A 13,505-nucleotide genomic window follows, 5' to 3' on the forward strand; every position below is an offset into this window, starting at 1 on the left:
CAAAGCATCAATAAAAATTTAAAGTGGCTAGTACTAATGAGACATATGTGAAGATTCTCTGTTGCGAAAATTAAACCTACACCGTACCCTATCCTAGTACATTCCCTATTCACTTAAAATTCCACACCCGTGATGAATATAATTAACATTACATGTATTTTAATGTGCTATAAGAAAGGGATGTAATATAATAATAAACTAGATTACAGAAGTTTCCTTCCACCCAATTTACAAGAAGACTTTTTGTCCTTTCAACACATCTCTTAACGGAATAGCTGTACAGAAGGATAAAATCTATAAATAAAAGAATACCCAATTTTTCCATCACTGTCAACCATTCATCATTGTTCTTATCGATCACAGTTCACAAGGTTTGTCCCCTTCGATTTTATCTGGAAGCAGAAGGCCTATAGATCTTCCGAGTCATCACTCACAACTCACGAGTTTTGCTCTATCTCTATCCACTTGTCCACCCACTTGGCCCACATGGGTCCTTTCCTTATCCAATACCCGCCCAAACTCTCTAAACGGCCAGTCAACGTCCTCTCTCTATGCCTCTAGAAGGGTTTTGTAATCAGCGGAATCTGTGTGCGCGCGTGGCACATGCTGATGCCTCTATCCGATATCTAGGGCAGTTGTCTGTCATCGTCTCTTTCTATAAATATCTAATTGGGGATTCCGCCCGATTCAGCTTCTAAAAGTCTTTCAACGCTGAAATGTATTTGAGTGAGTTTTCTGAGTTGATTCCTGGCTTACCGGAAGAGCTCGCGCTTGAGTGCCTGACTCGTCTGCACTACTCGACTCACCGAGTCTCCGCCCAAGTTTGTCGCCGATGGAGGCAGCTTCTGCACAGCAGAGGCTTCTACTACCACAGGAAGCAATTCGGGTATACCCGTAAAGCGGCATGCTTGGTTCAATCACTCCCGGTTGGATCCGGTTGTAATGGGTCCAAACCGATTGGACCGCCAGGTTTTGGGGTGTCCGTATTCGACCCGGACAGTGGGGATTGGGACAGGATCGACCCGGTTCCCAAGTACCCAGATGGGCTACCGTTGTTCTGTCAGGTGACGAGCTCGGAGGGCAAGCTCGTGGTCATGGGAGGATGGCACCCGACGAGTTACGAGCCGGTGAAGGACGTCTTCGTGTTCGAGTTCACGTTTCGGCGGTGGAGGAGGGGCAAGGACATGCCGGAGACTCGATCGTTCTTCGCCGCCGGTGAGTTGGGTGGGCGAATTATCATCGCCGGTGGGCACGACGGTAGCAAGAACGCGTTGCGGTCGGCTTGGGTTTACGACGTGAGGAGGGACGAGTGGGCCGAGTTGACCTCGATGAGTCAGGAGCGAGACGAGTGCGAAGGGGTCGTGATCGGTTCCGAGTTCTGGGTGGTGAGCGGGTACAAGACCGAGAGCCAAGGCGGCTTCGAGGTAAGCGCGGAGTCCTACGACTTGGGGACGGGTCAGTGGAGGCGAGTAGAGGACGCGTGGACGGCGACTCAGTGTCCAAAGTCCTGTGTCGGTGTGGGAAAAGATGGGAAGCTGTTTTGTTGGGCCGAGTTGGCCTCGGAGGTCCGAGCCGGGGCGTGCGGGGTTGAGTTGGGTCGTAGGACCTTCTTGTCCGGGTCGGCGTACCAAGGCGGGCCACAGGGGTTCTTTGTAATGGAAGGGCAAAATGGTAAACTGGAGAGGATAGAAGTGGATGAGGAGTTTTTGGGAATCGTGCAATCAGGCTGCTGCGTGGAGATCTAATCGGCTGTGTTGACAGACGTAGCAGCGAGCGATTATAGTATGTCGAGCACTAGCTGTCGACTAGATCAAGCTGTAGATTTTATATGAGGATGCTGAGGTGGATGTTATGCGTTTTGGTTGACATAACTACATATTCAGTACTTAGAAAAAATAAAATAAAATTGCAATGTATAATATTGAGTATGATTATTGTTGTTTAATATGATGAACGAGTCTTGTGAGCTCAAGTCATATCGTAATGGATACGTTAGCAAATTAAAAATATGGAAAAATCTAATAAATTTCCCATAATAATAGAAGCGTTGAGGGAAATACTTATAAAAGTAACAATTCTATATCGTCACCTCCTAAAAAAAAAAAAAGGTTCTAAATCGTCACAAGCATCAAATTATTAGTACATCAAACCAGGCTAATTAAAAGTCCACTTCTAGAATAAGGTACCTGGCTTCCAATAAAATTCTAGCTCATAGACGACCTCTATTAAGTATTAACTAATCACTAATGAGTTAGTAATCCGGGCTTCGACTGCGGCTCCTAGTAAAGCTGCGGCTGCGATTCCTTGACCCATCAGTTGACCTCGAGTATGATCGCCCCCTGTAGCTTGTGTCCCTGGGTGACCCAGAAGGTGACCTCGAGTATGATCGCTCCCTGTACCTTCTATCTCTGGGGGAAATCGACCTGTGTTTACAATAAGAGACATCTTTTACACCTCTTGCTTCCAAGCCATGTCCACTACAAATTTAAGAGTAACCCTACATATTATATCCCATCCCACCCACCACCCCTATCTCACTCGGCTGCGGTGTCCATTAGCCATTGTTAAAATAATGGATAAGATAAAGATGTAATATATAACATTACTCTACTCTAAATTTAGTTAAAATGAGATCGATGACGCTGCAAAGTACAAACCTCGAATAACGCCTCCGTCTAGGGTGAGGGGAATAATAATCTGGACTTCGAGAGTAAGTTCGTGCATATGCTCGACCCCTTGAAAACATCATCATACACAAATCAGAAACGGCGAACAAAGGACATAATTGCTTTCGGACATGTGATGTCTGAAACATTGCAAAACAGCCTAGAACAGAATTTCAAATACTATTCGAGTACAGAATGACAGCCCAGCTGCCACATCTAGTGCTTTAGATAGCATATCTTAAATTGAATAGGAACCAAAAGAACGTAATCACCCTAAATCATTGGAAGAAAAATTGGTGAGCTGAAGATTCCTCTCCCGGTAAATGCGGGGGGGTGGGGCATTTAATTATGCATTCAGCAAGTCCTCAATCACAATGGCATCAATTGAAAACAGGCACCTTCCGGAGTAAAAATGACTGATGCCCAAATCATTACCGTTGGAGAAAAAGAATCTTACCTAGAACGCTCTCTGTTCCTCATTTCTGAAGGCTTCTTTCTGTTTTCCTCAGCAAAAACAACAGTCAATTCACGACCAAGAAGAATCTGACCATTCATATGATATTTGGCATCTGCAGCATCGGAAGGGTCTACATACTGGACAAACCCAAAGCCACGTGGCTCCCTGCACCATGATACTTGTTAAGTATCTCAAAAACTAGATACATACATATTCACATGTGATCCAAAGATGCATGTTGATTGCGAAAATCATCAGCAAGTCCAGTAACATGTAAATATCGATAAGCACAATTTCTGATGATTCATACAATTCGACTGAAAACACCAAGTGGCTGCTAACCTTGTGGGATTCCAAAGTTAAAATTGAGATGAAATTCTTCAACACTTGAACTTCTTCTCAATGAATTCAAACCCAACTTCCTTCGAATCTTCATGTACATTAAGATCATCTTGAACAGTACTCTTATTTACTTGATTGGTGTCTTCAACAAAACACTCTTATTACTTCATAGTTGTCTTCAACACAGTACTCTTATTACTTCATTGGTGTCTTCAACACTTTCAATAAAAACAACCAAGTACCCATAAACCAATTGTATATATTAATTAAAGAAAGCATGTGGATAAGATCCCATCATCACATTCAAGACAGTATTAAGACACAATTGGACAAATTTCAAAACAGGGAAGTTCACTAAAACCCAACAGAATAAGTAATTACAGAAGGTTTTTCAACATTAAAAAACCATATCATGTAATACAGTGCATGCTCACCCAGTATAATAATCTCGAGGCAAGTAAACGTCCTTGAGGGGGCCAAACTGCCCAAATGGCCGACGTAAATCCTCTGGCCTGCAACCATATTCAGATGATAAGCTTTCGTTGCATCAATTTTGATAGAACTAAGAGAAAAAACAAATAATAATAACCTATAGTCCTAACCCAGCCTCCATAAAAGTAAAGATGTAACTTTTGACCTTCCAAGAAACACATCCATAACTTTAAGAGCTTTTTTGAGCCATGCTACTAGGATAGTTATCCTTTTGACACAATCACCAGAGGCCCTCTTATGTTTGACAAATAACAATCTTTATTATGAGAAGTACTTTTTTAAAGCTATTTGTAACAGAATAATGCCTATTGCAACAATAAATAAGAGATTATTGCACAAATAATTGCTCCAGGTAACTGCAAGAACACCCAATTGAGAAACCAACAAAGACCCAATAATTTTATCAATAGCAAGTCATAAACATTTAGCAATATCAAGTATACACAGTTTAGATAGATAAAGAATTCTTGAGCCATTCTACGCCAACTAATTTAATAATTTCTTTTGATAAGTCACCAACTTATTTAATATTCCATAGTAGTCATTCATGCGTACACTATAATAATTGCATACCTAAATGCATAAAAGTAATTGAACTCTTTAGGAAATTTCAATTGGTTTTGAATATTTGTTTCTCATATGTTTTCATTCCCTATACCTACTCCCCATTCATCATTAGTTTTCTCCTTGAAAAGGAAAAACTACTAACAACATGTTTGAATCCTTCATTGATTTGGACTTTGGATATAAATTGAACCCCTCCAGTTACAAATCCATTCTTTGGATCTTTAAGAAGATCTTGGAATTGGCATTGAATTGCAAATCCAAATGGGCCAGATCCATGGATCCAATTCTACACAAAAGTTAAAAATTTGGAATTCTAGAACAGCATGTCATGTGACAATTGATAGACATCAAATTTAAATTTGGGCACGTGGATCCCAATTTCTTATTAGAGAATGAGACACCAAATTAGAGAAAAACTTATGGGGTCCCTCCAAAACACACTCATTACTATCATTATTTACATGAATAATACTAAAAAGGTTACTTAGCCCCATTAATCCCTATCCCTCTCTATCATTTCATGTTAACCAGGCATGCCATCCATTTGAACTTAGAATTCCAAATGAATTCCAGACTAATCCAAACAGCTAGGTTAATAATTCAGTGAAGTTGTAAATCCATGAAATTCATGGACATGGAACTGAATACCAAATCAATGCAAATTCCAGTCAGCAAACGGAGCTTAAGAAACAGTGAATTTTGACCCAAATGAACTTGATACCACATATCCTATCTCCAAACAACCTATTTACCACACATTCCATACAATTAGAGGCAAATAGCATAAAATTCAAGATAATAAACCTGCAGTCAAGACGAAGGTTTCGAACCAAAAGGCTTGTAGGAAGATCTCTACCACGACCTCCATAGCGGCCCCTGGGGCTAGAGCTACGACGTCTTCGGCTATAACCCCTAGGTGGTGAAGGGCTGTAGCTGTAACTTCTACCCCTCATTTCACTTTCCTGTGGCCACCAAAAGAAAACAAATAATCACAAAAATAATATGTTCATGTCATAGAAATGAAAAATAAGACGGAAATAAATCCTACAACCATGCTTTAGGTACCAAAGAATTGTACCAGTGGCTCACCATTGCCATCGCTCATCAACTCAGGTGGAAATAAATGCAGTGCAGATACATATTCAGAGTTCATATAGATATATACTTATTATGAAAACAGAATTATTACACATCCGGCAGTATAAGTAACAAAAAATCTAAGCTAAATAAAAAACACATGTAGAAAGCTTCTCGTTCCGCTAACAATATAGTTTTGAAAAGCCAACACAGGTAAACTCTCCCACTATTTCACATTCATCAGTTTAAAAGTAAACGACTAACTTATACCCGTTTGACCGTTTCTGATCATTTTTTCCAGAGAATTAATTTCCCCATTGAAATTGTAAGAAGAAATTGACAATATAAAATAAGAGAGGAAGAAAGTAATTCTCACTGCTACAAAAAAAAAAAAAAAAAAACCACACACACACACACATTTGGAGGGAAACAAACAAGAGCTCCGGGAAAAAGAACAAAAAAAAAATCCATAACAAAGATTTCCATCAAAATACAGGATCTCAAAGAGAAAAGTTCCAATTTCTCAATGCGGAAACGAGGTAATAAAACACAATCATATGTATCAAATGGAACAAACAAATTCTTAATTTTGTTTACTTTTTTCTGCTCAGGTTCTAGTAATCAAGAGCGTAACACTAAATCAAATGTATGCAATTAACTAAACCTAACATTAGCAACAACCAAAAACAAGAAAACAAAACAACAAACAACAAACACAATGAAATTAAAAAGCAAACTATCCACAATTTTTATACAATCTAAATCTAATAATAATCCCTCAAAATGCAGAAGAAGTGTATATATGTGTAGCGATGTAGGACCTGATAGATCAATTTCAACTTTCAAGTATTCGAAGAGAGAGAGAAGGAGCAAGAAAGAAGGAGAGAGACCTGAGAAGCAATGAAAGAAGGATCTCTGATTCGCTGGAGCGGCTCTCTTTCACGAACAACGAAAGGGAATTTGAGGCTCTGCTCTGATCCTAAGCTTAAATTGGTACTTTGTCTTTCAGTCTTTCTCTGCATCAGAGCACCACAAATCGCCTGAATGTTCTGTTCGAGAAGCTTCTACTCAAGGTGAGTTTGTTATTGTAATGCGCGAGGCTATCGGTCTTCAAGTTGTTCTCTAAAGCACAGCCATTGGATCTAAAGGGCAGCCATCGGAAATTACGCGTGTAGTGTTTTCTTATGTCAAACTCAATCGACTATTGTGAACCTCGTTGTATACGATAGAGATCTCCAAGCACGTTTTACGTTCATCATTTTTTGAATGCCGGCCCATTCCCACGTGCCAAGTGGCCCAAAAGCCCGACCCAAGTGGTCCGTTTAGCAAAAGCATTTTTGCCTTGGTGGATTGATGCGGTATAAAATTTTGAATTTTTTTATATTAAAAATATATATATATATATATATATATATATATTTTGTAGTGATTTTTTTATTTAAATAATAGTAAAAAATGAATGATATAATATAAAAAGTAATCATTTTTTTTATGTCGATTGTTATGGAAAAAATTTCCTGAACAGCAAAAAATGACAAAAAAGCTTTGCCAAATGGACCCTAAATATTAATACCAAAAGAAAAATGCTAATCAATATTCTAACCCTCTTCGTGTAGGCTTGCTTTCACTTAATAGATGGAACTCAATACATAGAATATTTAATTTAAATTGGCTGAATTGACGGAATCACAATTCGAATCATGACCTATCGTTTTGATACCATTTTAAATCACAACTTGTTCTAAAGTTTAAGCAGATAAGAAAAGGTGAATTTAATAATCTTAAAGGATTGACTCAAGTGGTAAGAGCTTTAATCTTAAACCTTGCGTATTATTTTAACAAGTGGCCACGTTCGGTACGAGTATTACAATTCAAAGTCTTATATTTTTTATAATTATTTTATTTTCTTTTGTACAACTAAAAATGCATTATGTTCAGACTAAGTAATATAATAATTAAAAAAAAAATGTTTATAATCAAGAAACACTTTAAGAATTACGACTTTATAATTAAAGTACTCGATCAAACAAACATTCAACATAGGTCAATCCTCCACTATTAAAGCTATATATCACTCTTGTATTACACTCCAAGCTATTTTGACTCATAATTCAAAACCACTTAAGAGTACTCAAATTCGATTTAACATTTTAGCTATCATTTTTTCTCAAAGTACTTAAATTCGACTCAACATTTTAGTTGTTCACTTTATTTTTTTATTTAAAGTATTTATTTATTTACTTTCCTTGTTATCAAAAGAAAAGAGATAATCATATTGATTTTTTTTTTTTTGTCAATATAAATTAAAGATTGTTGAGCTCTATAGATGACAAGATTTTGTGAATATTTTGACCTGTATATTTCATTGCTACACTTAGGTATATATACAGAATATTTGAGGTTACAAAATAGGCAGGGGAATACACAGAGAATGATTCTAGAATGTTCTGTCAGTTGCTTGTCTTGATTTGATTTTGGTTTCCTTATCTGTTGTAGCCGTTGCTTGATTTATGGCTGGCTTGTGGGTTGCCTTGTGTGTTGTAGCCGTTGCTTGATGTGTGGCTGGTGTGTGGGGTATATTTCCATATGGGTCTGGTTCTCTATTACGCCCCCTCAAGTGAGACAAGTGGCATACTATGTTGAGCTTGGTGCACATGAGGGAAAAATGAGAGGATGCAATGGATTTGGTAAAGATGTCGGCTAAGTTATCTTTGCTTGAGATGAAGCATACTGCTAGTGTTTTGGCGGCAACTTTATCACGAACAAAGTGAAAGTCAATCTCAATATGCTTGGTACGAGCATGAAAGGCGGGATTGGCATAGAAGTATGTGGCACCAATGTTGTCACACCAAAGGGTGGGGGGTGAAGGAAGAAATATACCAAGATCGCGGAGCAGAGATTGAAGGCAAATGAGTTCAGTAGCAGTGGTAGCAAGAGTGCGATATTCAGATTCAGTGCTGGAGTGGGCGACTGTGCGTTGTTTGCGATAGGACCAAGAAATGAGATTAGGCCCAAGAAAGATACAAAAACCGCCGGTGGATTTGCGATCATCGGGGCAGCCAACCCAGTCGGTGTCTAAATATGCTTGGAGGGTGCGAGAGGGAGAGCGGCGAAGGAGCAAGCCATAGGAGATGGTGGATTTAAGATACCGGAAGATGCACTTGACAGCCTGCAGGTGAAGGGAGGTTGGCCGATGCATGAATTGAGAAACTTTGTTAACGGCAAATGATATGTCGGGTCGAGTTAGGGATAAATACTGAAGGGCACCGACAAGGCTGCGATAGGGAGACGGATCAATGAATGTATCTCCAGATAGTAGGGTGAGGATGTGGGCTGTGGACATGGGAGTTTTGACAGGCTTGGCCTCGGACATGTTGCTCTTGCGAAGAAGATCAAGGATGTAGCGTTGTTGAGATAAAATAATGCCATCGGAGGTGGAGATGGCTTCCATGCCGAGAAAGTAGTTGAGAGGTCCAAGGTCCTTGATGGCAAAGTCATCGCGAAGGGATTGCAGGAGTGAGTCTGTCGCTTGAGGAAGGGAGCTGGTGATGAGGATGTCATCCACATAGATGAGGACATAAGTGATTTCCGGAGGGATTCGACTAATGAATAGGGAAGAGTCGGAGTGGGAACCAACGAATCCAAGCTCCAAAAGACGATCACTGAGACGGGAGTACCAAGCACGAGGGGCTTGTTTTAAGCCGTAGAGTGCTTTGTGGAGCTTGCAGACATGATGAGGAAATTGAGGATGGATGAAGCAAGGAGGTTGGGCCATATACACATCCTTGGAGAGCCAGCCATGTAAGAAGGCATTGTGAACATCAATTTGACGGATGGGCCAGCCAACCGATATGGCAAGGGAGAGGACCAAGCGAATAGTGGTGGGTTTGACAACTGGACTGTAGGTCTCGCCAAAGTCAATGCCGGGTTGTTGGTGAAAACCCTTGGCAACTAGGCGTGCTTTGTGACGATCAATAGAGCCATCAACTTTGCGTTTGAGACGGAAAACCCAGTTGCAGCCAACAATGTTTATGTCGGAAGTGGGAGGAATGAGAGTCCAAGTGCCGTTGCTGAGGAGGGCATCAAACTCAATATTCATGGCGTCATGCCAGGCTGGGTGCTTGGAGGCAGTAGTGTAGGAGGTAGGTTCAATGTCATCTGGGCCAGCAGTGGCAATGAGAGCTTTCAGGAGCGGGTAGCGAACGAGGCCGTCGGGAAAAGCCTTTGGTTTGAAGATGTTGTTCTTTGAGCAAGTCTGCATGCGATGTTGAGTGGGAGGCAACATAGGTGGGGCATCCGAAGGATCGGGTAAAACCTGCAAGAGAGAAGAAGTGGTGTTAGTAGGGTTCGAAGTTGGAGGAGTGGGAAGGGTAGGCGGGGAGACAGGCAAGGAGATTGGATCTTCGTGATTTGGTGAGAGTGGGTGACATGGGATGATGGGGGTGTGTGGAAGGAGGGGAGGGTAGATAGTAGTGTGTGAGGGAGAAGGAGACGTGTGTGGGGGAGGGGAGATGGAGGTGAAGGGAAATGATGATTCATCAAAGATGACGTTGCGAGAAATATAAATGCGTCTAGTTGGTGGGTGGAGGCATTGATGATAGCCACGATGAGAGGAACTATAGCCGATAAAGATGCATGTGTCGGAGCGAAAATCAAGTTTATGCTTGTTATAGGGCCGAAGATGAGGCCAACAAGCACAACCGAACACTCGTATAAAGTTGTAATTAGGCCGAAGGTTGAATAATTTTTGAAAGGGGGATGTATTGTTAAGGACAGGTGTAGAGAGGCGATTGATAAGGTAACATGCTGTCCGAAAAGCCTCGGCCCAATAAGTAAGTGGAGCTGAGCAATGGGCTAGAAGAGTGAGGCCCATTTCTACAATATGTCGGTGTTTACGTTCCACAGACCCATTTTGTTGGTAAGTGTGTAGACACGTAATCCGATGATGAATGCCTTGAGAGGCAAAGAGGTGACGTAATTTTTGGATTTGATTTTACGATCAAAAAGGTGTTCGACATAAGCCTGAAATTTGGGAAAAATAGAGAAAACATCAGATTTACATGTAATTGGGTAAAACCAAGTAAATTTACTAAAATGATCAACAAATATCACATAATAGCGTGCACCATTATTGGATAAAAGAGGGGAAGGTCCCCAAACGTCAGAAAACACTAATTCAAGTGGGACACTTGATTTATTTTCAGATAAAGGAAATGGAAGCTGGTGACTTTTGCCGCACTGGCATGCAGGGCAAATAATGAGCTTCTTATTGGATGTAGTAGAAAGATTAAAATTTGAGACGACATGGCGAACAATGCGATCGGCAGGATGTCCAAGACGGGCGTGCCAATTCACAAAGGTGGTACGTTCACTAAGAAATACACGTGGTGGTGCAGCTAAAGGGGGGAACCAATGATATAAGTCATTTCTACTCGGACCGTGATGTAGTACTTTCCCGGACTTGCGATCCTTAACAAAAAAATAAGAGGGGTGAAATTCCATAGAAACATTATTATCAGCAGTAAATTTTTGAACAGAAAGTAAATTCTTAGTAATTTTAGGAACATGTAAAACATGACGTAAAATAAATTGAGGAGAAAGTTTAGAAATGCCAGTGTTTTTGATGGCCAAACGGGTACTATTGCCCACTTGGATCTCATCGGGCCCATCATATGTTTCCGAGTGAAGGCTTAAGTTGTTGAGATCAGAGGTGACATGGCGGGTGGCACCAGCATCTGGGTACCAATTTAGGTCCCGATAGGAGGATGATGCAGCTGTGTATGCTGTCAAATTTGGGCCAATAGCCTGGTAGGCTTGATCAAACCGATGGTAGCAATTTAGGACTGAATGACCCATTTTACCACAAACTTGGCATGTGGGTCTAGAGCCCATATGGGGGCTGGATCTAGGAGGGCCCATGGAGGGAATATAATTTGAGGAGTGACCCATTCCTCCCTTATTTCTAGAAGCCGAAGGTGGTGCACGCCCCCTTGAACGAAAATCTTGGCCGGAGGAGTGTGGGAGGCGTCTGGTTGTGTCACGGCCACGATGAGAAGTAAAACTCCGAAAAGCGATATTGGTTGTGGGGAACAGGGAATCAGTTTGAAGGTGCTAAGCAAGACGAGCTTCATGGGCAAGAAGATGCCCAAACAGTGTATCCAAGGAGAGGGGCTCTACACGCGTGGTGACTGAGGTCACAAAGGGGTCGTATTCAGGACCCAGACCGCCGAGTAGAGAGGCTGTAAATTCAGAGTCACTGACTGGGTGGCCGGCTACGGCAAGGGTTGCGACAATTTGTTTGATTTTGTAGAAATAGTCGAAGACACTCAAGTTGCCCTTCTTGACCGTGGTGAGTTGAAGACGAAGATTCAACGTGCGGGCTTGTGACTCGGATGTAAAGGTTTGATCAAGTGTCTTCCACAAGTCTTGGGCAGTTTTGCAACCAAGGACTTGGGGCAACATGTCATCCGATATGGATGACATGAGCATGCTGAGGATCAATTGATCCTGACGAAGCCACCATAGAGTTTCTGGATCGGTGGAGACAATGGGTGTGCCGTTTGGAGAGGTGGAGGTTTGTGGGCTTGGTGGAGTTTTGGTGCCATCAAGGAAACCATATAGGTCACCTTTGAGGAAGGGTTCTACAAGGCCACGCCAGGTCAGGTAATTTCCTTTATTGAGTTTGGTAATAGATTGGGCAAAACTTAAGAGTTGGGTGGTGGGAATGGGCTGCTTTGTTTGGATGATATTGGGTGTGGTTGAAGTTGGGGTGAGATCAGGCATGAGATTGGGCGTGGTTGGGCTAGCTATGGTAGATGAGGAGGTCATTGCTGCAAGGTGTTTGATAAAAGGTTTCAATGAACAAAAAAAAAAAAAATCAGTAGCAAGGCACGACCTGGGTCGCTTGTTTATGGCTTTGATACCATATAGATGACAAGATTTTGTGAATATTTTGACCTGTATATTTCATTGTTACACTTAGGTATATATACAGAATATTTGAGGTTACAAAATAGGCAGGGGAATACACAGAGAATGATTCTAGAATGTTCTGCCCGTTGCTTGTCTTGATTCGATTTTGGTTTCCTTATCTGTTGTAGCCGTTGCTTGATTTGTGGCTGGCTTGTGGGTTGCTTTGTGTGTTGTAGCCATTGCTTGATGTGTGGCTGGTGTGTGGGGTTTATTTCCATATAGGTCTGGTTCTCTATTAAGCTCCACTCACCATAACCGTTCAGCAAATCTTTAACTATTTTGTTGAGCCCGACATGAAGCATTTTTTTAATATTTTTAAAACTATTTTGGCTAGCTCAATGCGACTACTCCAATTTATCTAAAAAATAAAATATTGCTAGTCAAATGTGGAGCATTTGACTAGCAGCATTTTATTTTTAGCTTGCCTTTTTATTATGTAATGTTGTTGTGGTTATTTTCTGTAACTTGTTTATGTTACTTTATGATAAACCCGATCTGGTTAGATTTTAGACTATTTGTAAGTGAAGTGGTTTTTTTTTGTGGTTTCCTTTTAGAAACCTTTTTTATACGGTTACTGTGCATCTAAATTTCCATGGCTTTTTTGAAAGTTTGTTTAGATGCTTGATAGGAGTATTCGTACTCCCGATGATAGTATCCATCAGATTGCGCTGCGACAATAGTTTTCTCTGGCTGCATTCACAGATGACTTCCATCTTCACTTGCTTTGAGGAGTTTGTAGTTTGTTTAGATTTGGTTTATATGTATAAGCTTTTTATCTTTATGTGTGTTTCCTGTAACTTTCTTATGCTTTAATGAATGTTGGTTTGTTTAAAAAAAAAAAAAAAATGTGGAGCATTTTGTTTAAGCTATTTTGGCTAAACCCATGACTATAAACTAATTTATCATTTATCTCAAAAATAAAATGTTCTTAA

The 13,505-nt window shown here is 40.7% G+C and overlaps 2 protein-coding genes across 2 annotated transcripts; one reads left to right on the forward strand and one right to left on the reverse strand.

The window, feature by feature from the left end:
- Nucleotides 1-283: 283 nt before the first annotated feature.
- LOC132191824 (F-box/kelch-repeat protein At2g44130-like) lies at nucleotides 284-1,950 on the forward strand. Its single transcript, XM_059606934.1, has one exon. The coding sequence runs from the start codon at nucleotides 717-719 to the stop codon at nucleotides 1,743-1,745; it is 1,029 nt and encodes a 342-aa protein (XP_059462917.1). The 5' UTR covers nucleotides 284-716; the 3' UTR covers nucleotides 1,746-1,950.
- LOC132191825 (serine/arginine-rich SC35-like splicing factor SCL33) lies at nucleotides 1,719-6,659 on the reverse strand. Its single transcript, XM_059606935.1, has 6 exons — nucleotides 6,492-6,659; nucleotides 5,329-5,486; nucleotides 3,900-3,977; nucleotides 3,124-3,288; nucleotides 2,658-2,735; nucleotides 1,719-2,423 (listed from the first exon to the last, which is right to left on the reverse strand). Exons 1-6 carry the CDS (start codon nucleotides 6,621-6,623, stop codon nucleotides 2,252-2,254), a joined length of 783 nt encoding a protein of 260 aa, XP_059462918.1. The 5' UTR covers nucleotides 6,624-6,659; the 3' UTR covers nucleotides 1,719-2,251.
- Nucleotides 6,660-13,505: the final 6,846 nt, after the last annotated feature.

Source organism: Corylus avellana, chromosome ca9, assembly GCF_901000735.1.
Source record: "Corylus avellana chromosome ca9, CavTom2PMs-1.0".
NCBI classification, from domain to species: Eukaryota; Viridiplantae; Streptophyta; class Magnoliopsida; order Fagales; family Betulaceae; genus Corylus; species Corylus avellana.

Bases quoted from the DNA above. Each gene is read 5' to 3' on its own strand.
- LOC132191824 (XM_059606934.1), top strand. From the start codon at position 717: ATGTATTTGAGTGAGTTTTCTGAGTTGATTCCTGGCTTACCGGAAGAG.
- LOC132191825 (XM_059606935.1), bottom strand. From the start codon at position 6,623: ATGCAGAGAAAGACTGAAAGACAAAGTACCAATTTAAGCTTAGGATCA. The intron at 3,978-5,328 runs GTTTATTATCTT...ATATGGTTGCAG, and splicing joins AACCTTCGTCTTGACTGCAG to GCCAGAGGATTTACGTCGGC. The intron at 2,736-3,123 runs GTAAGATTCTTT...GATGTTTTCAAG, and splicing joins AGGAACAGAGAGCGTTCTAG to GGGTCGAGCATATGCACGAA.